The sequence below is a fragment of the Cuculus canorus genome, chromosome 34 (genome assembly GCF_017976375.1).
Source record: "Cuculus canorus isolate bCucCan1 chromosome 34, bCucCan1.pri, whole genome shotgun sequence".
NCBI classification, from domain to species: domain Eukaryota; kingdom Metazoa; phylum Chordata; class Aves; order Cuculiformes; family Cuculidae; genus Cuculus; species Cuculus canorus.
Window position 1 is genome coordinate 625,722 of NC_071434.1, and position 26,344 is coordinate 652,065.

The following is a 26,344-nucleotide window of genomic DNA, read 5'->3' on the forward strand; positions in this document are numbered from 1 at the left end:
TGGGCGCTACTGGGAGGCTTCCAGGGGGCACTGGGAGCCACTGGGAAGCTTTCTGTGGCTACTGGGGGGCTTTTAGACTGCGCGAGGGGGCGTGGCTTTGACGACGGGCGTGGCCAAACAGACGAAGGGGCGTGGCTTGGCGGGAGGTTTGCTGTCGATCATGCGGAGGGGCGTGGCTTAAGGAGAAGCGGGAACCAATCAGGCGGCCCCGTGGGGGGCGGGAGGGGCGGTAGAGTCTACCGGAAGGGGCGGGACTTCATCCCGGAAGTGTCGGGGCAGGGCCGGGAGCGGCGGCCGCGGCGGCGGGGAGGGAGCGGGGCCCAGCGGGGCCGGGGCTGGGCCCGAGACCGGGGAGATGCCGAGCAAGAAGAAGAAATACAACGCGCGATTCCCTCCGGTGAGGGGGGGGGAGGCACTGGGAGGGGACTGGGGGGGACTGGGAGGAGATTGGAGGAGACTGGAAGGCACTGGGAAGGGACTGGGAGGGGATTGGAGGAGACTGGGAGGCACTGGGAGGGGATTGGAGGGGACTGGGAGGCACTGGGAGGGGATTGGAGGAGACTGGGAGGCACTGGGAGGGGATTGGAGGGGACTGGGAGGCACTGGGAGGGGATTGGAGGCGACTGGGAGGCACTGGGAGGGGATTGGAGGCGACTGGGAGGCACTGGGAGGGGATTGGAGGAGACTGGGAGGCACTGGGAGGGGATTGGAGGGGACTGGGGGGCACTGGGAGGGGGTTGGAGGAGACTGGGAGGCACTGGGAGGGGGTTGGAGGGTACTGGGGGGCACTGGGAGGGGATTGGAGGGCACTGGGATGGGGTTGGGGGCACTGGGAAGCACTGGGGGGCACTGGGAGGGGATTGGATGGCACTGTGGGGCACTGGGATGGGGTTGGGGGGGGACTGGGAAGCACTGGGGGGCACTGGGAGGGGATTGGGGGGGACTGGGAGGGGACTGGAGGATACTGGGAGACAGTGTGGGGCACTGGGGGACACTGGGAGTCCCTTCCAGTGGTTCCCAGTATCTCCCAGTTCCCTTCCAGTGTTCAACGCACTCTTCCCATCCCCTCCCTGTGGTTCCCAGTACCTCCCAGTTCCCTCCCAGTGCTTCCCAGTGTCCAGTAGTTCCCTCCCATCGCTTCCCAGTGCCTCCCAGTACCCTGCAATCCCTTCCCAGTTCCCTCCCAGTCCCCTCCCATCCCTTCCCAGTGCCTCCCAGTGCTTCCCAGTATCCAGTAGTTCCCTCTTATCACAGAATCACAAGGTTGGAAAGGACCCATTGGATCATCGAGTCCAACCGTTCCTAACACTCCCTAAACCATGTCCTTAAGTACTTCATCCACCCGTTCCTTAAACACCTCCAGGGAAGGCGACTCGACCCCCTCCCTGGGCAGCTGTTCCAGTACCCAATGACTCTTACTGTGAAGAATTTTTTTCTGATATCCAACCTGAACCTCCCCTGACGGAGCTTCAGGCCATTCCCTCTAGTCCTGTCCCCTGTCCCTTGGGAGAAGAGGCCAGCTCCCTCCTCTCCACAACCTCCTTTCAGGTAGTTGTAGAGAGTAATAAGGTCTCCCCTCAGCCTCCTCTTCTCAAGGCTAAACAACCCTAGCTCTCTCAGCCGCTCCTCATAAGACTTGTTCTCCAGCCCCCTCACCAGCTTCGTTGCTCTTCTCTGGACACGCTCCAGAGCCTCAACATCCTTCTTGTGGTGAGGGGCCCAGAACTGAACACAGTATTCGAGGTGCGGTCTCACCAGTGCCGAGTACAGAGGGAGAATAACCTCCCTGGACCTGCTGGTGACCCCATTTCTGATACAAGCCAAGATGCCATTGGCCTTCTTGGCCACCTGGGCACACTGCTGGCTCATGTTCAGTCGGCTGTCAACCAGCACCCCCAGGTCCTTCTCTTCTGTGCAGCTCTCCAGCCATTCTTCCCCCAGTCTGTAGCGCTGCATAGGGTTGTTGTGCCCCAAGTGCAGGACCCGGCATTTGGTCTTGTTAAACCTCATCCCATTGGTCTCGGCCCAGCAGTCCAGCCTGTTCAGATCCCTTTGCAGAGCCTCCCTACCCTCCAGCAGGTCGACACTTCCTCCCAGCTTAGTGTCATCTGCAAACTTGCTGAGGGTGCACTCAATGCCTTCATCCAGGTCATTGATAAAGACATTGAACAGAGCTGGACCCAGTACCGAGCCCTGAGGAACCCCACTTGTGACTGGCCTCCAGCTGGAGTTAACTCCATTGACCACCACTCTCTGGGCCCGGCCATCCAACCAGTTTTCAACCCAGGAGAGTGTGCGCCTGTCCAGGCCAGAGGCTGACAGTTTCTGAAGCAGAATGCTGTGAGAAACTGTGTCAAAGGCTTTACTGAAGTCCAAGAAGACTACATCCACAGCCTTTCCCCCATCCAGTAGTTGAGTGATTTTGTCATAGAAGGTGATCAGGTTAGTTTGGCAAGATCTGCCTTTTGTAAACCCATGTTGACTGGGCCTGATCACCCGGTTCTCTTGCGTGTGCTTCATGATAGCACTCAACATTACCTGTTCCATGACTTTCCCTGGCACTGAGGTGAGACTGACAGGCCTGTAGTTCCCCGGATCCTCTCTGCAACCCTTCTTGTATATGGGCACAACATCAGCCAGCCTCCAGTCTAGTGGAACTTCCCCAGTCAGCCAGGACCTCTGGAAGATGATGGATAGGGGTTTGGAAAGGACATCCGCCAGTTCCTTCAATACTCTTGGGTGGATCCCATCCGGCCCCATAGACTTGTGGACGTCTAGCTGGGCAAGCAAGTCTCTAACCGCCTCCTCTTGGATCACGGGAGCCTCATTCTGCCCCTCTAATTCTTGGATTTGTAAACAGAAGGAACAACTTCCTTTGCTATTAAAGACTGAGGCGAAGAAGGCATTAAGTACCTCAGCCTTGTCCTTATCCCCTGTCACTGTTATTCCTTCTGCATCCACTAGAGACTGGATATTCTCCCTCGTCCTCCTTTTCCTGTTAATGTACTTGTAGAAAGACTTTTTGTTGTCTTTCACAGACTTAGCGAGTTTTAATTCTAGTTGGGCCTTGGCCCTCCTGATTTTTTCCCTGCACGATCTCACTTCGTCCCTGTAGTCCACCCAAGATGCCTGTCCTTTCCTCCAGATTATCCCTTCCCAGTGCCTCCCAGTCCCCTCCCATTGCTTCCCAGTGCGTCCCAGTGTCCACCAATCCCCTCCCCAATGCCTCCCAGTGCTTCCCAGTGTCCAGTAGTTCCCTCCCATCACTTCCCAGTGCCTCCCAGTGTCCACCAGTCCCCTCCCCAGTGCCTCCCAGTGTCCACCAGTCCCCCCCCAGTGCGTTCCAGTGCTTCCCAGTGTCCAGTAGTTCCCTCTCATCCCTTCCCAGTGCTTCCCAGTCCCCTCCAGTCGCTTCCCAGTGCCTCCCAGTCCCTTCTCATCGCTTCCCAGTGCCTCCCAGTGTCCACCAGTCCCCTTCCCAGTGCCTCCCAGTGCTTCCCAGTGTCCAGTAGTTCTCTCTCATCCCTTCCCAGTGCCTCCCAGTCCCTTCCCAGTGCTTCCCAGTGCCTCCCAGTCCCCTCTAATCCCCTCCCAGTGCCTCCCAGTCCCCTCTAATCCCCTCCCAGTGCCTCCCAGTTCCCTCTAATCCCTTCCCAGTGCCTCCCAGTCCCCTCTAATCCCCTCCCAGTGCCTCCCAGTCCCCTCTAATCCCTTCCCAGTGCCTCCCAGTCCCCTCTAATCCCCTCCCAGTGCCTCCCAGTCCCCTCTAATCCCCTCCCAGTGCCTCCCAGTCCCCTGCAATCCCTTCCCAGTTCCCTCCCAGTGCCTCCCAGTCCCCTCTGACGGGTCGTTCCCGCGCAGGCTCGGATCAAGAAGATCATGCAGACGGACGAGGAGATCGGGAAGGTGGCGGCCGCCGTCCCCGTCATTATCTGTATCCGTCACGCTCTGGGGGCCCCCCCAAATCCCTGGGGGCCCCCCCTAAATCCTGGGCCCCCCCCCAAATCCCAGCATCCCCCCCTAAATCCCAGCATCTCCCCCTAAATCCCAGTGTCCCCCCTAAATCCCAGCATCCCCCCCCACTAAATCCCAGGGTCATTCCCCCCAGCTCAAATTCTGGGGTCCCCCCCTGAAGCTCTGGGGTCCCCCCCAAATCCTAGAGTCCCCCCCCTTAAATCCCTGGGATCCTCCCCCAAAATCCTGGGGGCCCCCCCAAAATCCTGGGGTCCCCCCACCCCAAATCCTGGGCTCTCTCCTGAAGCTCTGAGTCCCCCCCCCTAAATCCTGGGGTCCCCCCTCAATTCCTGAGGTCCCCTTCTGAATCTTGGGGTCCCCCCTGAATCCCAGGGTCCCCCCCAAAATCTGTGGGTCCCCCCCAAACCGTGGGGTCCCCCCCAAATTCCTGATGTTTCCCTCTGCATCCTTTGGATGGGGAGGTGAAGAGTTGGGGTTCCCTGGATGCTTGGATCCCCCCTGGACCCCCTGGATTGGGGAGTGGGGAATTTTGGGGTCCCCCCCCCCAAATCCCGGGGTCCCCCCCAAACCCCTGGGTCTCCCCCAAATCTGTGGGTCCCCCCCAAACCGTGGGGTCCCCCCCAGATTCCTGATGTTTCCCTCTGCATCCTTTGGATGGGGAGGTGAAGAGTTGGGGTTCCCTGGATGCTTGGATCCCCCCTGGACCCCCTGGATTGGGGAGGGAGGAATTTTGGGGTCCCCCCCCAATCCCGGGGTCCCCCCCAAACCCCTGGGTGCCCCCCCAAATCTGTGGGTCCCCCCCAAACCCTGGGGTCCCCCCCAAATTCCTGATGTTTCCCTCTGCATCCCCTTGATGGGGAGGTGAGGTGTTGGGGTTCCCTGGATCCCATGGATTTCGGGGGGCCGGAGAGGAAGGGGGGGTGAGGGGAGGTGGGAATTTGGAGTGCCCTATCTGGGTCCCCCCAAAAAAAAGGGGGGGCAGCCCCCCAATTTCTGGCTCCGTGGGATCCTTAGCGGCGCAGCGCGGGCTCTGGAGCTCTTCTTGGAGTCGCTGCTCCGCAAAGCCTGTCACGTCACCCAGTCCCGCAACGCCAAGACCATGACCACCTCCCACCTGTAAGTCATCCCTTTTTGGGGTGCACGGGGGTCCCCAAAACCTCTGGGTCCCATTTTTGGGGTGCATTGGGGTCCCCCTGTAGAATCTGGGTCCACTTTTGGGGTGGGAGAGGGTCCCCCGAGTCCCTTTTTTAGGGTGGATGAGGTCCCCTGGTCGCCTTCATCTCCTTTTTGGGGTGCAGGGGGTCTCTTTTATCCCCTTTTTGGGGTGCACGGGGGTCCCCAAAACCTCTGGGTCCCATTTTTGGGGTGCATTGGGGTCCCCCTGTAGAAACAGAGTCCACTTTGGGGATGGAAGAGAGTCCCCTGAGTCCCCTTTTTAGGGTGGATGAGGTCCCCTGATTGCCTTCATCTCAGTTTTGGGGTGCATGGGGTCTGTTTTGTCCCCTTTTTGGGGTGCAGGGGGTCTCTTTTATCCCCTTTTTGGGGTGCACGGGGGTCCCCAAAACCTCTGGATCCCATTTTTGGGGTGCATTGGGGTCCCCCTGTAGAATCTGGGTCCACTTTTGAGGTGGGAGAGGGTCCCCCAAGTCCCATTTTTAGGGTGGATGAGGTCCCCTGGTCACCTTCATCTCATTTTTGGGGTGCATGGGGTCTCTTTTATCCCCTTTTTGGGGTGCACGAGGGTCCCCAAAACCTCTGGGTCCCATTTTTGGGGTGCATTGGGGTCCCCCTGTAGAAACAGAGTCCACTTTTGGGGTGGAAGAGAGTCCCCTGAGTCCCCTTTTTAGGGTGGATGAGGTCCCCTGGTAGCCATCATCTCATTTTTGGGGTGCATGAGGTCTCTTTTATCCCCTTTTTGGGGTGCACGGGGTCCCCAAAACCTCTGGGTCCCATTTTTGGGGTGCATTGGGGTCCCCCTGTAGAAACAGAGTCCACTTTTGGGGTGGGAGAGAGTCCCCCGAGTCCCTTTTTTAGGGTGGATGAGGTCCCCTGATTGCCTTCATCTCAGTTTTGGGGTGCATGGGGTCTCTTCTGTCCCAGTTTTGGGGTGCAGGGGGTCCCCCAGACCCATGGCTCCCATTTTGGGGTGCAGAGGGGGTCTCCCCATCCCCATTTTGGGGTGCAGGGGGGTCCCCAAGGTCCTCTTTTTGGGGTTCCCCCCATGACTCTTCCTTTTGAGATACCTGAGGTTCCTCAAGTCCCATTTTGGGGTGGATTGGAGTCCCTTTTGTCTCCTTTTTGGGGTGCAGGGGGTCCCCCAGATCCATGGCTCCCATTTTGGGGTGCAGAGGGGGTCTCCCCATCCCCATTTTGGGGTGCATTGGGGTCCCCAAGGTCCTCTTTTTGGGGTTCCCCCCTGTGACTCTTCCTTTTGAGATACCTGAGGTTCCTCAAGTCCCATTTTGGGGTGGATTGGAGTCCCTTTTGTCCCCTTTTTGGGGTGCAGGGGGTCCCCCAGACCCTTAGCTCCTATTTTGGGGTGCAAAGGGATCCCCACCCCTATTTTGGGGTGCAGGGGGGTCCCCCAAATGCCTTCCCCTTCCCAGGAAACAGTGCATTGAGCTGGAACAGCAGTTTGACTTCCTCAAGGACCTGGTGGCGACCGTGCCGGACATGCAGGGCGACGGCGATGAACCCCACGGCGAGGGCGAAAGGGGACCCCGAAGGTGAGCTGGGGGGACCCCAAAAATCTTGGGGTGCCCCTCTGGATGTCCCCCAAAATCCTGGTGTCCCCCTCAAATCTCAGGAGTCTCCCCTAAATCCTTTGCTGTTCTCACAATCTTTTTTATTCCCTTCCAAAATCTTTATGTCCTCTCTCCAAATCTTGGGGTCCCCCTCCAAATCTTGGGGTCCCCCTCCAAATTTTAGGGTCTCCTCTCAAATCTTTGTGTCCCCCCTTTAAATCTTGAGGTTCCCCTTTAAATCTTGGGGTCCCTTAAATCTTGGGGTCCCTCTGAGTCTCAGAGTTGTCGTCATCCCCAGATCTCAGAGTCCCCCACACATCTCGGGGTCCCCCACTCAAATCTTGGGGTACCCCCTAAATGATGGGGTCCCCCTTGGATCCTTGGGGCCTCCCAGGGTCCTAGAGGGCCCCCCCCAAATTCTGGGCTCCCCCCAAATCCCTGTGTACCCCCAAATCCTGTGCCCCCCCCCCCCCCCCAAATCCCTGGGAGCTACAAGGATGCAGGAGGGGGGATCCCCAATTCCTCCTGGACTGAAGGATAAGGGAACAATTTTGGGGTTCAGGGGGATAATTTGGGGGTTCAGGGGACAATTTGGGGGTTCAGAAGCTTAATTTTGGCGGGGGGGGGTCCCCCAAATCCCTGTGTCCCCCCCAAATCCTTCCTTCCCCCCCAAATCCTTGGGAGCTACAAGGATGCAGGAGGCGGTGATCCCCGATTCCTCCAGGATTGAAGGATAAGGGAACAATTTTGGGGTTCAGGGGACAATTTTGGGGTTCAGGGGGTTAATTTAGGTGTGGGGGGGTCCCCCAAATCCCTATGTCCCCCCCAAATCCTTCCTTCCCCCCCCAAATCCTTGGGAGCTACAAGGATGCAGGAGGGGGGGATCCCCGATTCCTCCCGGACTGAAGGATAAGGGAACAATTTTGGGGTTCAGGGGGATAATTTGGGGTTCAGGGGACAATTTGGGGGTTCAGGAGCTTAATTTTGGTGGGGGGGTCCCCCAAATCCCTGTGTCCCCCCCAAATCCTTCCTTCCCCCCCCAAATCCTTGGGAGCTACAAGGATGCAGGAGGGGGTGATCCCCAATTCCTCCCGGACTGAAGGATAAGGGAACAATTTGGGGGTTCAGGGGGATAATTTGGGGTTCAGGGGACAATTTGGGGGTTCAGGAGCTTAATTTTGGTGGGGGGGGTCCCCCAAATCCCTGTGTCCCCCCCAAATCCTTCCTTCCCCCCCCAAATCCTTGGGAGCTACAAGGATGCAGGAGGGGGTGATCCCCGATTCCTCCCGGACTGAAGGATAAGGGAACAATTTTGGGGTTCAGGAGGGCAATTTTGGGGTTCAGGGGACAATTTGGGGGTTCAGGAGCTTAATTTTGGTGTGGGGGGGTCCCCCAAATCCCTGTGTCCCCCCCAAATCCTTGGGAGCTACAAGGATGCAGGAGGGGGGGATCCCCGATTCCTCCTGGACTGAAGGATAAGGGAACGATTTTGGGGTTCAGGGGGGGTATGGTGTAATTTTTGGGGTTCAGGGGGGGTCCCCCAAAGCCTTTTCTTTTTGGGGGGGGGGTTTCTTTTTTAGGGGGCGCCGTCCGGGCACAGGGAGGAAAAATGGGGGACCCGGAGCTAAAGGCAAAGACCCCAAACAGTCGGGAACGGACTCGGAACAAGAGGTTGGGGGGGGGCATGAATTTTGGGGTGCTTTTGGGGGGGGGGCATGAATTTTGGGGTGCTTTTGGGGGGGTCTGCAGGGATGGAGGGGGGAACCCCCCCCCCCTATGAATTTTGGGGGGGTTAGAGGGGAACTGGGGGGTTGGGGGGGGGCTGGGAGATTTGGGGGGGCTCCTATTGGGGTTCAAGGGGAGGGGGTGCTGTGGATTTTGGGGGGCAGGGAGGGGGGGGCATGGATTTGAGGGGGGGGGGCAGAAATGGGGGGAGGGGGCATGAATTTAGGGGGGGCCCTGAGGGGGTTTTTTTGGGGGGGGGGGTGGAGGTAGGATAGACCCTAAAAATCTGGGGGGGGGGGGGATGAATTCTGGGGGGGGCCTATGGATTGTGGGGGGTCCCTATGGATTGTGGGGGGTCCCTATGGATTGGGGGGGTCCCTATGGATTTGGGGGTGTCGGGGGGGGGTCCTCAAATCCCTTTCTGCCCCCTCCAGGAGGACTCTGAGGACAGTGACAGCGATGGCGAAGAGGAGGGGGTGCAGCCGCCCCCCCCCCGCGGCCCCCCCTCAACTTCACCAGGTATTGGGGGGGCCCCCCAATTTTTAGGGTGGGGGGGCACTTGGGGACCCCTTTTTGGGGTGGGGGGGCACCTGGGACCCCTTTTTGGGGGTGGGGGGAGCATTTGGGACCCCTTTTTTGGGGTGGGGGGGCATTTAGGACCCTATTTTTGGGGTTGGGGGGTCACCTGGGACCCTTTTTTGGGGGGCGGGGGGTCACCTGGGACCCCTTTTTGGGGGGGGGGGGGCACTTGGGGACCCAATTTTGGGGGGGGGGTGTCACCTGAGACCCCTTTTTTGGGGTGGGGGGCACCTGGCACCCCTTTTTGTGGTGGGGGGAGCATTTAGGACCCCCTTTTTGGGGTGGGGGGGCACTTGGGGACCCTATTTTTGGGGTGGGGGGGTCACCTGGGACCCCTTTTATGGGGGGGGGGCACTTGGGAACCCCTTTTTTTGGGGGAGGGTCACCTGGAACCCCTTTTTTTTTGGGGGGGACACATTTAGATCCCTTTTTTTTTGGGGGAGCGGTCTAAATGATGGCATTTTGGGGGGGGCATTAACTTGGGGACCCCGGGGGGGTCATTTTGGGGTCCAAGGGGGGGTTATATTGGGGTCCCCCCAAATTTTAACCCCCCCCCTCTTTTTTTTTACCCCGCAGCCCCGGGGTCCCCTTTACGCCGTTGCCGCCCCCCCCCCTCAATATCGGGGGGTCTCCCCCCCGCCCCGTGCCCCCCCCGCGAAGACGACGACGAAGATGAAGACTATGACTCTTAGCGAAGCCTTTCCCCCCCCCCACAGCCCCCCAAAAAAACACTTTGGGGGGGCAACTGGGAGCACTGGGGGGGACCCCCCCCCCCTTTTTTCCCCCTATTTGAACTGCTTTGAGGGCACTGCTGTGATGAGTTGTGACCGGTCTCAGCCTGGATTCTTGGGGGGTCCCCCCCCTTTTTCCCCCCCCCCTTTTCATTTTTGGGGTCCCCCCTTCTTCATTTTTGGGGTCCCCTTTGGTTTTTTTTGGGGGGGGGTGGGATTTTGGGGGTCATTCAGTGGCTTTTAAGGAGTCGTGGGGTTTGATTGCGGCTCAATAAAGTTCCCGTTTCGGTAGGGTTTTGGGGTGTCGTTTTCTTTCCCCCCCCCCCCCCAAAATTAGGGGGACCCTCCCCCCAAAAAAAGAACCCCCCCCAATGATTTCCGCCCCCCCCCCCCCCAAATTCCTGCTCCCCCCCAAAAAATAGGGACCACCCCCTCCCCACAATAAGGGACCCCCAAAAGCAGGGACTCCCCCCAAACCCAGTGACCCCCCAAACCAGTGAAGCCCCCCAAACCCAGTGCCCCCCCAAACCCAGTGTCCCCCCAAACCAGTGACCCCCCCAACCCCTGTGACCCCCAAACCAGTGACCCCCCCAACCCGTGCCCCTCCAATCCCAGTGACCCCCCAAACCAGTGACCCCCAAACCCAGTGACCCCCCAAACCCCTGTGTCCCCCAAACCCAGTGACCCCCCTAAAACCAGTGACCCCCCAAACCAGTGACCCCCCCCAAACCCAAGGACCCCCTAAACCCCAGTGACCCCCCCAAACCAGTGACCCCCAAACCCAGTGCCCCCCCAAACCCAGTGACCCCCCCAAACCAGTGACCCCCCCCCAAACCAGTGACCCCCCCAACCCAGTGACCCCCCCAAACCCCTGTGCCCCCCCAAACCCAGTGACCCCCCAAATCCCTGTGCCCCCCCAAACCCCTGTGCCCCCCAAACCAGTGACCCCCAAACCCCTGTGCCCCCTAAACCCCTGTGCCCCCCCAAACCCCTGTGCCCCCCAAACCAGTGACCCCCCCAAACCCCTTTGCCCCCTCTCAAACCCCTTTGCCCCCCCCAAACCCCAGTGACGCCCCCAAACCCCTTTGCCCCCCCCCAAACCCCAGGGCCCCCCCATATTCTCGCCCCCCCCCCCCCGCCTGCTGTTCCCCTGAGGGCCATTAGGGGGCAGCAGAGGTCCACAGAGCCCTATGGGGGGCGGTTATAGGGTCCTATAGGAGCTCCTGTGGGGTGTGGGGACCTATAGGTGCCCCAGAAGGGCTTTAGAACGACCCATAGGAGTCCGTAAAGGAGCTATAGGGGCTCGTCCAGGGGTTTAGAGGGACCTATAGGGGCTCCTATGGATCTATAGGTACCCAAGAAGGGGTTTAGAGGGACCTATAGGGGTTCCTATGGATCTATAGGTACCCAAGAAGGGGTTTATAGGGACCTATAGAATCAGAATCAGAATCACACAAGGTTGGAAAGGACCCATTGGATCATCGAGTCCAACCGTTCCTAACACTCCCTAAACCATGTCCCTAAGTACTTCATCCACCCGTTCCTTAAACACCTCCAGGGAAGGTGACTCGACCACCTCCCTGGGCAGCCTGTTCCAGTACCCAATGACTCTTACTGTGAAGAATTTTTTTCTGATATCCAACCTGAACCTCCCCTGACGGAGCTTCAGGCCATTCCCTCTAGTCCTGTCCCCTGTCACTTGGGAGAAGAGGCCAGCTCCCTCCTCTCCACAACCTCCTTTCAGGTAGTTGTAGAGAGTAATAAGGTCTCCCCTCAGCCTCCTCTTCTCCAGGCTAAACAACCCCAGCTCTCTCAGCCGCTCCTCATAAGACTTGTTCTCCAGCCCCCTCACCAGCTTTGTTGCTCTTCTCTGGACACACTCCAGAGCCTCAACATCCTTCTTGTGGTGAGGGGCCCAGAACTGAACACAGTATTCGAGGTGCGGTCTCACCAGTGCCGAGTACAGAGGGAGAATAACCTCCCTGGACCTGCTGGTGACCCCATTTCTGATACAAGCCAAGATGCCATTGGCCTTCTTGGCCACCTGGGCACACTGCTGGCTCATGTTCAGTCGGCTGTCAACCAGCACCCCCAGGTCCTTCTCTTCTGTGCAGCTCTCCAGCCATTCTTCCCCCAGTCTGTAGCGCTGCATAGGGTTGTTGTGCCCCAAGTGCAGGACCCGGCATTTGGTCTTGTTAAACCTCATCCCATTGGTCTCGGCCCAGCAGTCCAGCCTGTTCAGATCCCTTTGCAGAGCCTCCCTACCCTCCAGCAGGTCGACACTTCCTCCCAGCTTAGTGTCATCTGCAAACTTGCTGAGGGTGCACTCAATGCCTTCATCCAGGTCATTGATAAAGACATTGAACAGAGCTGGACCCAGTACTGAGCCCTGAGGAACTCCACTTGTGACTGGCCTCCAGCTGGAGTTAACTCCATTGACCACCACTCTCTGGGCCCGGCCATCCAACCAGTTTTCAACCCAGGAGAGTGTGCGCCTGTCCAGGCCAGAGGCTGACAGTTTCTGCAGCAGAATGCTGTGAGAAACTGTGTCAAAGGCTTTACTGAAGTCCAAGAAGACTACATCCACAGCCTTTCCCCCATCCAGTAGTTGAGTGATTTTGTCATAGAAGGTGATCAGGTTAGTTTGGCAAGATCTGCCTTTTGTAAACCCATGTTGACTGGGCCTGATCACCCGGTTCTCTTGCGTGTGCTTCATGATAGCACTCAAGATTACCTGTTCCATGACTTTCCCTGGCACTGAGGTGAGACTGACAGGCCTGTAGTTCCCCGGATCCTCTCTGCAACCCTTCTTGTATATGGGCACAACATCAGCCAGCCTCCAGTCTAGTGGAACTTCCCCAGTCAGCCAGGACCTCTGGAAGATGATGGATAGGGGTTTGGAAAGGACATCCGCCAGTTCCTTCAATACTCTTGGGTGGATCCCATCCGGCCCCATAGACTTGTGGACGTCTAGCTGGGCAAGCAAGTCTCTAACCGCCTCCTCTTGGATCACGGGAGCCTCAATCTGCCCCTCTAACTCTTGGATTTGTAAACAGAAGGAACAACTTTCTTTGCTATTAAAGACTGAGGCGAAGAAGGCATTAAGTACCTCAGCCTTGTCCTTATCCCCTGTCACTGTTATTCCTTCTGCATCCACTAGAGACTGGATATTCTCCCTCGTCCTCCTTTTCCTGTTAATGTACTTGTAGAAAGACTTTTTGTTGTCTTTCACAGACTTAGCGAGTTTTAATTCTAGTTGGGCCTTGGCCCTCCTGATTTTTTCCCTGCACGATCTCACTTCGTCCCTGTAGTCCACCCAAGATGCCTGTCCTTTCCTCCAGAGCACATAGAGCTTCTTTTTCTTATTGACGCATCTTGAGATCACCCTGTTCCACCAAGCTGGCTTTTCCCCCCGCCGGCTCCTTTTCCGGAACGCAGGGATGGCCTGCTCTTGAGCTGATAGGATTTCATTTTTCAAGAGCGCCCAACCCACATGGGCTCCCTTGCCCTGAAGGACTGTTTCCCACGGGACTTTGCTAATCAACCTTCTGAACAGGCCAAAGTCTGCCCTCTGGAAGTTTAATGTGACTGCTTTGCTAACCCCCTTCTTAATCCCACCTAGAACTGAAAACCCTATCATCTCATGATCACTTAATCCCAGGCGTCCTCCAACCGTCAAATCCCCAACAAGACCTTCCCTATTCACAAACAGCAGGTCTAGGAAGGCACCCTCCCTTGTTGGTTCGCTAACCAGTTGTGCAAGGAAGTTGTCTTCGATGCACTCCAGGAACCTCCTAGACTGTTTCCTTTCTGCTGTATTGTACTCCCAGCAGACATCCGGAAAGTTAAAGTCTCCCACAAGGACAAGAGGCAGAGATTTAGAGACTGTCCCCAGCTGTTTATAGAAGAGCTCATCAGCTGCTTCTTCTTGGCTGGGTGGTCTGTAACAGACTCCTATCACAAAGTCCCCTTTCTTGTGGGCTCCTCTGATTTTAACCCATAGGCACTCGATCCCGTCCTCACCGTAATCCAGTTCGAGAGTTTCAAAGCACTCTTTGACATAGAGGGCTACCCCGCCTCCTTTCCTACCCTTCCTGTCCCGCCTGAAGAGTTTATATCCCAACATAGCTGTAGTCCAGTTATGTGAGTCATCCCACCACGTTTCTGTGATGGCAATGACATCATAGTCACCTTGCCCTACCACAGCTTCCAGCTCATCCTTCTTATTGCCCATGCTGCGTGCATTGGTGTAAATGCACTTCAGCTGGGCTGATGAACCTTCAGCCCTCATAAAGGGAAGAGAGTTTATTCTCGATTGACTGGTCCTTGGAATAACTAATTCCACAGACCCAGTTTTATCCTTACTGTCCCCACTTATACTCGCCCTCACTTGCCCTATTGTGGTGTACTGGTGGTCCTCTCCAGCGCAGCATTTCTCAGCCGCCGGTTTCCCACTTCCAGGCTCATTCCCAACTAGCCTGGTCTCCTCCCCTTCCCCCTTCACATCTAGTTTAAAGCTCTATTTAAGAGCCTAACCAGATTTTTAGAGAGAACTTTAGTTCCCCTTCGAGACAAGTATGACCCATCCCTAGTAAGAAAACCTGGGGGTGGGTGGGTCACCCCATGATCAAAGAAGCCAAAGCCTCTCTCCTCACACCAGGCTCGGAGCCAGGCATTAATCATCTGTACGTTCCTGACTTCCTGCTCCATATTCCTTAGTATTGGGATGGAGCTAAACACCACTTGAGCTCCAGAGCCCTCAATCATCTTCCCTAAATCCCTGAAGTCTCTTTTGATGGCTTTCAGCTTTCTGCGCTGTAAAATATATATATATAAAATATATATATAAAATATATAGGGGTTCCTATGGATCTATAGGTACCCAAGAAGGGGTTTATAGGGACCTATAGGGGTTCCTATGGATCTATAGGTACCCAAGAAGGGGTTTAGAGGGACCTATAGGGGTTCTATGGATCTATAGGTACCCAAGAAGGGGTTTAGAGGGACCTATAGGGGTTCCTATGGATCTATAGGTACCCAAGAAGGGGTTTAGAGGGACCTATAGGTCTTAGAGGGACCTATGGGACCTAAAGAGGGGGTTATAGGGGGCTGTAGGAGGTCCCTACAGGGTGTAAGGATCTATAGGTGTCCGTAGAGGATCTATAGGAGCTTATAAAAGGGTTTGGAGGGACCTAAGTGGGGGGCGTTATAGAGGCGTATAGGAGCTCCTGAGCGGTTTAGAGATCTATAGGTGGCGTGGAAGACATTTATAAGGACCTATAGGAGACCATAAAGGATCTGTAGTGGTCTTTAGGGGCTTATGGAGGGGGCGTATCGGGGCTCTATAGGGGCTCCTATGGGTCTAAGAGGTCTATGGGGGCCTTGGAAAGGCTTTATAAGGACCTATAGGAATCCATAAGGGATCTATAGGGAGTTTAAGGGCTCATAGAGGGGGTTAGAGGGACATATAGGGGGGTTGTAGGACCCTATAGGAGCTCCTATGGGGTGTAGGGACCTATAGATGCCCAAGATGGGGTTTATTGGGGGGATCTCTATAGGGGTGAGGGGTCTCTATAGGGGTGGGGGGTGTTCTCGAGGGGCCCATGACCCAATAGGGGCTCTATAGGGTCCTGTAGAGGCTACTTATAGTCAATATGGGGCAGTTTGGGGGGGTCCTAAGGAGATTGGGTCTCTCTGAGAGGGGGGTGGAGGATCTCTAGAGGTTCTATAGGGGACGGTGACCTTATAGAGGCTCTATAGGGCCCTGTAGGGGCTACTTAGGGTCACTACAGGGCAGTTTTGGGGGGACCCGAAGGGGTTTGGGGGGTTTTCCAGGGGGGGAGGGGGATCTGTAGGGGTTCTATAGGGGCTCGGGGGGGGTTCTATAGGGACTCGAGGGGGTTCTATAGGTGACGGTGACCCTATAGGGGCTATTTAGGGTCCCTATGGAGTGGTTTTGGGGGGAACCGAAGGGATTTGGGGGGTTTTCCAGGGGGTGAGGGGGATCTGTAGGGGTTCTATAGGGGTGAGGAGAGGCTCTATAGGTTCTCGAGGGGGTTCTATAGGGGCCGGTGACCCTATAGGGGCTCTTTAGGGTCACTATGGAGTGGTTTTGGGGGGACCCGAAGGGGTTTGGGGTGTTCTCTGGGGGGGAGGGGGATCTGTAGGGGTTCTATAGGGGCTTGGGGAGGGGCTATAGGGACTCAAGGGGGTTCTATAGGTGACGGTGACCCTATAGGTGCTCTTTAGGGTCACTATAGAGTGGTTTTGGGGGGATCCGAAGGGGTTTGGGGGGTTTTCCAGGGGGTGAGGGGGGTCTGTAGGGGTTCTATAGGGGCTCGGGGGGGTTCTATAGGTAACGGTGACCCTATAGGGGCTCTTTAGGGTCACTATAGAGTGGTTTTGGGGGGATCCGAAGGGGTTTGGGGGGTTTTCCAGGGGGTGAGGGGGGTCTGTAGGGGTTCTATAGGGGCTCGGGGAGGTTCTATAGGTTCTCAGGGGGGTTCTATAGGTGACGGTGACCCTATAGGGGCTCTTTAGGGTCACTATAGAGTGGTTTTGAGGGGATCCGAAGGGGTTTGGGGGGTTTTCCAGGGGGTGAGGGGGGTCTGTAGGGGTTCTATAGGGGCTCGGGGGGGTTCTATAGGGGACAGTGACCCTATAGGGGCTCTTTAGGGTCACTATAGAGTGGTTTTGGGGGGATCCGAAGGAGTTTTGGGGGTTTTCCAGGGGGGGAGGGGGGTCTGTAGAGGTTCTATAGGGGCTCGGGGGGGGTTCTATAGGGACTCGAGGGGGTTCTATAGGTGACGGTGACCCTATAGGGGCTCTTTAGGGTCACTATAGAGTGGTTTTGGGGGGATCCGAAGGGGTTTGGGGGGTTTTCCAGGGGGTGAGGGGGGTCTGTAGGGGTTCTATAGGGGCTCGGGGGGGTTCTATAGGTTCTCAGGGGGGTTCTATAGGTGACGGTGACCCTATAGGGGCTCTTTAGGGTCACTATAGAGTGGTTTTGGGGGGATCCGAAGGGGTTTGGGGGGTTTTCCGGGGGTGAGGGGGGTCTGTAGGGGTTCTATAGGGGCTCGGGGGGGTTCTATAGGGACTCGAGGGGGTTCTATAGGTGACGGTGACCCTATAGGGGCTCTTTAGGGTCACTATAGAGTGGTTTTCGGGGGACCCGAAGGGGTTTGGGGGGTTTTCCAGGGGCTGAGGGGGGTCTGTAGGGGTTCTATAGGGGTGAGGGGGGGTTCTATAGGGACTCGAGGGGGTTCTATAGGTGACGGTGACCCTATAGGGGCTCTTTAGGGTCACTATAGAGTGGTTTTGGGGGGATCCGAAGGGGTTTGGGGGGTTTTCCGGGGGTGAGGGGGGTCTGTAGGGGTTCTATAGGGGCTCGGGGGGGGTCTATAGGTTCTCGGGGGGGTTCTATAGGGGACGGTGACCCTATAGGGGCTCTTTAGGGTCACTATAGAGTGGTTTTGGGGGGACCCGAAGGGGTTTGGGGGGTTTTCCAGGGGGTGAGGGGGGTCTGTAGGGGTTCTATAGGGGCTCGGGGGGGTTCTATAGGTTCTCAGGGGGGTTCTATAGGTGACGGTGATCCTATAGGTGCTCTTTAGGGTCACTATAGAGTGGTTTTGGGGGGATCCGAAGGAGTTTGGGGGGTTCTCCAGGGGGTGAGGGGGGTCTGTAGGGGTTCTATAGGGGCTCGGGGGGGTTCTATAGGTTCTCAGGGGGGTTCTATAGGTGACGGTGACCCTATAGGGGCTCTTTAGGGTCACTATAGAGTGGTTTTGGGGGGATCCGAAGGGGTTTGGGGGGTTTTCCAGGGGGTGAGGGGGGTCTGTAGGGGTCTATAGGGGCTCGGGGGGGGTCTATAGGTTCTCGGGGGGGTTCTATAGGGGACAGTGACCCTATAGGGTGCGGGGGGGCCGCGGGGGTTGGGTGGCCCCAGGAGTCGGAGCTCCTGCGGCGTTGGAATCTGTCCCCTCCTCCCCCCCCTCAGCTCTAATCCCGGTGACATTTTAACCAAAAGCTTCACTTTTCGCCTCAGATCGAGCGAAGCCCTTCAGGGAAGGGGAACCCCAACTCGGGACGTCACCCCGAAACGGACAGGTACCCCCGGGGGGGCCTGGGGGGGCGTCAAAGAGGGGTTTGGGGGCGTCAGAGAGGGGTTTGGGGGCATCAAAGAGGGGTTGAAGGCATCAAAGAGGGGTTTGGGGGCATCAAAGAGGGGTTGAAGGCATCAAAGAGGGGTTTGGGGGCATCAAAGAGGGGTTTGGGGGCATCAAAGAGGGGTTGAAGACATCAAAGAGGGGTTTGGGGGCATCAAAGAGGGGTTGAAGGCATCAAAGAGGGGTTTGGGGGCATCAAAGAGGGGTTGAAGGCATCAAAGAGGGGTTTGGGGGCGTCAAAGAGGGGTTTGGGGGCATCAAAGAGGGGTTGAAGGCATCAAAGTGGGGTTTGGGGGCATCAAAGAGGGGTTTGGGGGCATCAAAGAGGGGTTGAAGGCATCAAAGAGGGGTTTGGGGGCATCAAAGAGGGGTTTGGGGGCGTCAAAGAGGGGTTGAAGGCATCAAAGAGGGGTTTAGGGGCATCAAAGAGGGGTTGAAGGCATCAAAGAGGGGTTTGGGGGCATCAAAGAGGGGTTGAAGGCATCAAAGAGAGGTTTGGGGGCATCAAAGAGGGGTTGAAGGCATCAAAGAGGGGTTGAAAGCATCAAAGAGGGGTTTGGGGGCATCAAAGAGGGGTTTGGGGGCATCAAAGAGGGGTTGACGGCATCAAAGAGGGGTTTGGGGGCATCAAAGAGGGGTTTGGGGGCGTCAAAGAGGGGTTTGGGGGCATCAAAGAGGGGTTGAAGGCATCAAAGAGGGGTTTGGGGGCATCAAAGAGGGGTTGAAGGCATCAAAGAGGGGTTTGGGGGCATCAAAGAGGGGTTTGGGGGCATCAAAGAGGGGTTGAAGGCATCAAAGAGGGGTTTGGGGGCATCAAAGAGGGGTTTGGGGGCATCAAAGAGGGGTTTGGGGGCGTCAAAGAGGGGTTTGGGGGCATCAAAGAGGGGTTGAAGGCATCAAAGAGGGGTTTGGGGGCATCAAAGAGAGGTTGAAGGCATCAAAGAGGGGTTTGGGGGCATCAAAGAGGGGTTGAAGGCATCAAAGAGGGGTTTGGGGGCGTCAAAGATCGGTTTGGGGGCGTCAAAGAGGGTTTGGGGGCATCAAAGAGGGGTTGAAGGCATCAAAGAGGGGTTTGGGGGCATCAAAGAGGGGTTGAAGGCATCAAAGAGGGGTTGAAGGCATCAAAGAGGGGTTTGGGGGCGTCAAAGAGGGGTTGAAGGCATCAAAGAGGGGTTTGGGGGCCTCAAAGAGGGGTTTGGGGGCATCAAAGAGGGGTTTGGGGGCATCAAAGAGGGGTTTGGGGGCGTCAAAGAGGGGCTGAAGGCATCAAAGAGGGGTTTGGGGGCATCAAAGAGGGGTTGAAGGCATCAAAGAGGGGTTTGGGGGCGTCAAAGAGGGGTTTGGGGGCGACAAAGAGGGGTTGAAGGCATCAAAGAGGGGTTTGGGGGCATCAAAGAGGGGTTGAAGGCATCAAAGAGGGGTTTGGGGGCGTCAAAGAGGGGTTTGGGGGCATCAAAGAGGGGTTTGGGGGCGTCAAAGAGGGGCTGAAGGCATCAAAGAGGGGTTTGGGGGCATCAAAGAGGGGTTGAAGGCATCAAAGAGGGGTTTGGGGGCGTCAAAGAGGGGTTGAAGGCATCAGAGAGGGGTTTGGGGGCGTCAAAGAGGGGTTTGGGGGCATCAAAGAGGGGTTGAAGGCATCAAAGAGGTGTTTGGGGGCGTCAAAGAGGGGTTTGGGGGCATCAAAGAGGGGTTGAAGGCATCAAAGAGGGGTTTGGGGGCATCAAAGAGGGGTTTGGGGGCATCAAAGAGGGGTTGAAGGCATCAAAGAGGGGTTTGGGGGCATCAAAGAGGGGTTGAAGGCATCAAAGAGGGGTTTGGGGGCATCAAAGAGGGGTTGAAGGCATCAAAGAGGGGTTGAAAGCATCAAAGAGGGGTTTGGGGGCATCAAAGAGGGGTTGAAGGCATCAAAGAGGGGTTGAAAGCATCAAAGAGGGGTTTGGGGGCATCAGAGAGGGGTTGAAAGCATCAAAGAGGAGTTTGGGGGCATCAAAGAGGGGTTTGGGGGCATCAAAGAGGGTTTGAGGGCGTCAAAGAGGGTTTGGGGGCGTCAAAGAGGGTTTGGGGGCATCAAAGAGGGGTTTGGGGGCATTAAAGAGGGGTTGAAGGCATCAAAGAGGGGTTTGGGGGCATCAAAGAGAGGTTGAAGGCATCAAAGAGGGGTTTGGGGGTGTCAAAGAGGGTTTGGGGGCATCAAAGAGGGGTTTGGGGGCATTAAAGAGGGGTTGAAGGCATCAAAGAGGGGTTTGGGGGCGTCAAAGAGGGTTTGGGGGCATCAAAGAGAGGTTGAAGGCATCAAAGAGGGGTTTGGGGGCCTCAAAGAGGGGTTGAAGGCATCAAAGAGGGGTTTGGGGGCATCAAAGAGGGGTTTGGGGGCATCAAAGAGGGGTTGAAGGCATCAAAGTGGGGTTTGGGGGCATCAAAGAGGGGTTTGGGGGCATCAAAGAGGGGTTGAAGGCATCAAAGTGGGGTTTGGGGGCATCAAAGAGGGGTTTGGGGGCATCAAAGAGGGGTTGAAGGCATCAAAGAGGGGTTTGGGGGCATCAAAGAGGGGTTGAAGGCATCAAAGAGGGGTTTGGGGGCATCAAAGAGGGGTTGAAGGCATCAAAGAGGGGTTGAAAGCATCAAAGAGGGGTTTGGGGGCATCAAAGAGGGGTTGAAGGCATCAAAGAGGGGTTTGGGGGCATCAAAGAGGGGTTGAAGGCATCAAAGAGGGGTTGAAAGCATCAAAGAGGGGTTTGGGGGCGTCAAAGAGGGGTTGAAGGCATCAAAGAGGGGTTTAGGGGCATTAAAGAGGGGTTGAAGGCATCAAAGAGGGGTTTGGGGGCATCAAAGAGGGGTTGAAGGCATCAAAGAGGGGTTTGGGGGCATCAAAGAGGGTTTGAGGGCGTCAAAGAGGGTTTGGGGGCATCAAAGAGGGGTTGAAGGCATCAAAGAGGGGTTTGGGGGCGTCAAAGAGGGGTTTGGGGGCCTCAAAGAGGGGTTTGGGGGCATCAAAGAGGGGTTTGGGGGCATCAAAGAAGGGTTGAAGGCATCAAAGAGGGGTTTGGGGGCCTCAAAGAGGGCTTTTGGTGGTGTGATGACGTTGTTGTCCCCCCTGGTGACGCTGTTGTCCGCCGGGCGGTTGTCCCACCGCCGCAGGATGCCGTTCGGGGCGGTGTTGGACCAGGTCGGAGGTCTCGGACGCTTCCAGGTGTTCCAGACGGCTCTCCTGGCCGTTCCCATCCTCTTCATGGCCAGTCACAACCTCCTGCAGAACTTCACCGCCGCCGTCCCACCCCACCGCTGCCGCCTCTCCGCCGGCGGCACCACCGCCGACACCCCCAGGACACCCCCAAACGTCTCGGCGCCTCCTGAGGGCATCTCAGGAGCTCCTGAGGGCATCTCAGCGCCTTCTGGGGGCATCTCGGCGCCTTCTGGGGGCATCTTGGTGCCTTCTGAGGGCATCTCAGCAGCTTCTGAGGACATCTCAGCGGCTTCTGAGGGCATCTCAGCGGCTTTTGAGGGCATCTCGGCACCTTCTGAGGGCATCTCAGCAGCTTCTGAGGTCTCAGCACCTTCTGAGGGCATCTCAGCGCCTTCTGAGGGCATCTCAGCGGCTTCTGAAGGCATCTCAGCACCTTCTGAGGGCATCTCGGCGCCTTCTGAGGTCTCAGCGCCTTCTGAGGGCATCTCAGCGGCTTCTGAAGGCATCTCAGCACCTTCTGAGGGCATCTCGGCACCTTCTGAGGTCTCAGCGCCTTCTGAGGGCATCTCAGCACCTTCTGAGGGCATCTCAGCAGCTTCTGAGGGCCCCTTGAGGTCCTCCAATGCCATCGTGAGGTCTCCCGAGGGTCACCTCGTGTCTCCCGGTGCCACCTCGAGGTCCCCCGGTGTCACCTTTGGGTTCCTCGATGGCAACGTCACAGGTGAAGGCCCCCCAGGATCTCCCTCTGGTCCTCGTGGTGGGATCTCCATCTCCGTGTCCTCCAACGGCAGCCTGGGGTGGGCCGATGGTCCTCTGGGCTCCTGTCGGCGCTACGTGGCCCAGAGCTCCGGCAACGGCACCGGTGGTCCTCGGGCCACCGAACCCTGCCAGGACGGCTGGGACTACGACCTCAGCGTCTACGTGGCCACCATCGTCAACGAGGTGAGGAACCGGGGGGGACACGGGGGGGGAGATGGTGGAGGTGGAGGTGGTGGAGGTGGTGGAGGTGGTGGAGGTGGAGATGGTGGAGGTGGAGATGGTGGAGATGGTGGAGATGGTGGAGGTGGTGGAGGTGGTGGAGGTGGTGGAGATGGTGGAGGTGGTGGAGATGGTGGAGGTGGTGGAGGTGGTGGAGGTGGTGGAGATGGTGGAGGTGGTGGAGATGGTGGAGGTGGTGGAGGTGGTGGAGATGATGGAGGTGGTGGAGATGGTGGAGGTGGTGGAGGTGGTGGAGGTGGTGGAGGTGGTGGAGGTGGTGGAGATGATGGAGGTGGTGGAGATGGTGGAGGTGGTGGAGATGGTGGAGATGGTGGAGGTGGTGGAGGTGGTGGAGATGATGGAGGTGGTGGAGATGGTGGAGGTGGTGGAGATGGTGGAGGTGGTGGAGGTGGTGGAGATGGTGGAGGTGGTGGAGATGGTGGAGGTGGTGGAGGTGGTGGAGGAGGTGGAGGTGGTGGAGATGGTGGAGGTGGTGGAGGTGGTGGAGGTGGTGGAGATGGTGGAGGTGGTGGAGATGGTGGAGGTGGAGATGGTGGAGGTGGTGGAGGTGGTGGAGGTGGTGGAGTGGAGGTGGAGGAGTGGAGATGGTGGAGGTGGAGATGGTGGAGGTGGTGGAGGTGGAGGAGGTGGAGGAGATGATGGAGGTGGTGGAGATGGTGGAGGTGGTGGAGGTGGTGGAGGTGGTGGAGGTGGTGGAGATGGTGGAGGTGGTGGAGATGGTGGAGGTGGAGATGGTGGAGGTGGTGGAGGTGGTGGAGGTGGTGGAGTGGAGGTGGAGGAGTGGAGATGGTGGAGGTGGAGATGGTGGAGGTGGTGGAGGTGGAGGAGGTGGAGGAGATGATGGAGGTGGTGGAGATGGTGGAGGTGGTGGAGGTGGTGGAGGTGGTGGAGGTGGTGGAGATGGTGGAGGTGGTGGAGATGGTGGAGATGGTGGAGGTGGTGGAGGTGGTGGAGGTGGTGGAGATGGTGGAGGTGGAGGAGGTGGTGGAGGTGGTGGAGATGATGGAGGTGGTGGAGGTGGTGGAGATGGTGGAGGTGGTGGAGGTGGTGGAGGTGGTGGAGGTGGAGGAGGTGGTGGAGGTGGTGGAGGTGGTGGAGGTGGAGGAGGTGGTGGAGGTGGTGGAGATGATGGAGGTGGTGGAGGTGGTGGAGATGGTGGAGGTGGTGGAGGTGGTGGAGGTGGTGGAGATGGTGGAGGTGGTGGAGGTGGTGGAGATGGTGGAGGTGGTGGAGGTGGTGGAGGTGGTGGAGGTGGTGGAGGTGGAGATGATGGATTGGAGATGATGGAGGTGGAGATGATGGATTGGAGATGGTGGAGGTGGAGATGGTGGAGGTGGAGATGATGATGAGATGATGGAGTGGAGATGGTGGAGGTGGTGGAGGTGGAGGTGGTGGAGTGGAGATGGTGGAGGTGGAGATGGTGGAGATGGAGATGATGGAGATGGTGGAGTGGAGATGGTGGAGGTGGTGGAGATGGTGGAGGTGGTGGAGATGGTGGAGGTGGTGGAGGTGGTGGAGGTGGTGGAGGTGGTGGAGGTGGTGGAGGTGGTGGAGGTGGTGGAGGTGGTGGAGATGATGGAGGTGGTGGAGGTGGTGGAGGTGGTGGAGGTGGTGGAGATGGTGGAGGTGGTGGAGGTGGAGGAGGTGGTGGAGGTGGTGGAGATGGTGGAGGTGGTGGAGGTGGTGGAGCTGATGGAGGTGGTGGAGGTGGTGGAGGTGGTGGAGGTGGTGGAGATGGTGGAGATGATGGAGGTGGTGGAGGTGGTGGAGACGGTGGAGATGATGGAGGTGGTGGAGGTGGTGGAGGTGGTGGAGGTGGTGGAGGTGGTGGAGATGGTGGAGATGATGGAGGTGGTGGAGGTGGTGGAGATGGTGGAGGTGGTGGAGGTGGTGGAGGTGGTGGAGATGGTGGAGGTGGTGGAGGTGGTGGAGGTGGAGATGATGGTGGAGGTGAAGATGATGATGAGATGATGGAGTTGGAGATGAAAATGGTGGAGGTGGAGATGGTGGAAATAATGATGGAGATGGAGATGGTGCAGATGGTGGAGGTGGAGATGATGGAGGTGGTGGAGGTGGAGATGGTGGAGGTGGAGGTGGTGGAAATGATGATGGAAGTGAAGATGATGATGGAGATGGTGGAGATGGTGGAGGTGGAGGGGTGAAGGTGAAGATGGAGGTGGAGATGATGGAGATGATGGAGATGGAGATGGGGATGGAGGGATGGAGATGAAGGGATGGAGAGGGAGATGGAGATGATGGAGATGATGGAGGTGGAGATGGTGGAGATGGAGATGATGGAGATGGAGATGATGGAGATGATGATGGGGATGGAGAGGATGGAGATGATGGAGATGGAGGTGGAGATGATGGAGATGGAGATGAAGATGGAGGTGGAGATCATGGAGATGGAGATGATGGAGATGGAAATGATGGAGATGGAGATGGAGGTGGAGATGATGGAGATGGAGATGATGGAGATGGAAATGATGGGGATGGAGATGGAGGTGGAGATGATGGAGATGGAGATGATGGAGATGATGATGGGGATGGAGATGATGGAGATGATGGGGATGGAGAGGATGGAGATGGAGATGATGGAGATGGAGATGATGGAGGTGGAGGAGATGGAGATGGTGGAGATGATGGGGATGGAGATGATGGAGAGGGAGATGGAGATGATGGAGATGGAGATGATGGAGATGGAGATGATGGAGATGATGGAGATGGGGATGGAGAGGATGGAGATGGAGATGATGGAGATGGAGATGGAGATGGGGATGGAGATGGAGAAGGAGCTGATGGAGCTGATGGAGCTGATGGGGATGGAGCTGATGGAGATGATGGAGGTGTCCCCATTGTCCCGTGTCCCCCCAGTGGGACCTGGTGTGTGGGCGCCGGCAGCTGCGTCAGATGGCGCAGTCGCTCTACATGGCCGGAGTGCTGCTCGGGGCCCTCGTCCTGGGGGGCCTCTCCGACAGGTACCGCTGCCTCAGTTTCCCCTTCACACCCCACGGCCTCCCAGGGCCTCCCAGTGCCTCAGTTTCCCCTTCCAACCCCAGCCCAGTGCCTCCCAGTGCCTCCCAGTCCCTCCCAGTGCCTCAGTTTCCCCTTCCAACCCCAGCCCAGTGCCTCCCAGTGCCTCCCAGTCCCTCCCAGTGCCTCAGTTTCCCCTTCAAACCCCAACCCAGTCCTTCCCAGTGCCTCCCAGTAACCTCCCAGTAACCTCCCAGTGCCTCCCAGTGCCTCCCAGTGCCTCAGTTTCCCCTTCCAACCCCAGCCCAGTGCCTCCCAGTGCCTCCCAGTCCCTCTCAGTAACCTCCCAGTGCCTTCCAGTGCCTCCCAGTCCCTCCCAGTGCCTCAGTTTCCCCTTCAAACCCCGACCCAGTCCTTCCCAGTGCCTCCCAGTAACCTCCCAGTAACCTCCCAGTGCCTCCCAGTGCCTCCCAGTGCCTCAGTTTCCCCTTCAAACCCCATCCGAGTCCCTCACAGTTCCCCCCAGTCCCTCCCAGTAACCTCCCAGTGCCTCAGTTTCCCCTTCAAACCCCAACCCAGTCCCTCCCAGTGCCTCCCAGTTACCTCCCAGTGCCTCCCAGTGCCTCAGTTTCCCCTTCCAACCCCAGCCGAGTCCCTCCCAGTGCCTCAGTTTCCCCTTCAAACCCCAGCCCAGTCCCCTCCCAGTGCCCCCCAGTCCCCCCCAGTTCCCTCCCAGTCCCCCCCAGTCCCCCCCCAGTCCCCCCCAGTCCCCCCCCCAGTCCCTCCCAGTCCCCTCCCAGTCCCTCCCAGTCCCCCCCATTCCCCTCCCAGTCCCTCCCAGTCCCCTCCCAGTCCCTCCCAGTCCCCCCCATTCCCCTCCCAGTCCCCCTCCAGTCCCCTCCAGTTCCCCCTCAGTCCCCCCAGTCCCCCCCAGTCCCCTCCCAGTCCCCCCCAGTTTCCCCCCAGTCCCTCCCAGTTCCCCCCCCAGTCCCTCCCAGTCCCCCCCAGTCCCCTCCCAGTCCCTCCCAGTCCCCCCCAGTCCCCTCCCAGTCCCCTCCCAGTCCCCTCCCAGTCTCCCTCAGTCCCCCCCAGTCCCCCCCAGTTCCCTCCCAGTCCCCCCCAGTCCCTCCCAGTCCCGTCCAGTCCCCTCCAGTTCCCCCCAGTCCCTCCCAGTAACCTCCCAGTGCCTCAGTTTCCCCTTCAAACCCCAACCCAGTCCCTCCCAGTTACCTCCCAGTACCTCCCAGTGCCTCCCAGTGCCTCAGTTTC

The 26,344-nt window shown here is 57.8% G+C and overlaps 2 protein-coding genes across 2 annotated transcripts in view; both read left to right on the forward strand.

Annotated features, from left to right (window-relative positions):
- Positions 1-255: 255 nt before the first annotated feature.
- Positions 256-9,722, forward strand: DRAP1 (DR1 associated protein 1). The gene is made up of 7 exons (XM_054052515.1): positions 256-397; positions 3,862-3,934; positions 4,998-5,091; positions 6,582-6,701; positions 8,300-8,390; positions 8,879-8,963; positions 9,600-9,722. Exons 1-7 carry the CDS (start codon positions 356-358, stop codon positions 9,713-9,715), a joined length of 621 nt encoding a protein of 206 aa, XP_053908490.1. The 5' UTR covers positions 256-355; the 3' UTR covers positions 9,716-9,722.
- An 8,025-nt stretch (positions 9,723-17,747) lies between these two features.
- LOC104061891 (solute carrier family 22 member 6-A) overlaps positions 17,748-26,344 on the forward strand; it is a 17,212-nt gene continuing 8,615 nt past the window's right edge. The window contains exons 1-3 of the mRNA XM_054052558.1: positions 17,748-17,860; positions 21,058-22,045; positions 24,977-25,080. Of these exons, the coding sequence (XP_053908533.1) occupies positions 21,059-22,045; positions 24,977-25,080 (1,091 nt within the window). The 5' untranslated portion in view covers positions 17,748-17,860; position 21,058. The remainder of the gene's footprint in view (positions 17,861-21,057; positions 22,046-24,976; positions 25,081-26,344) is intronic.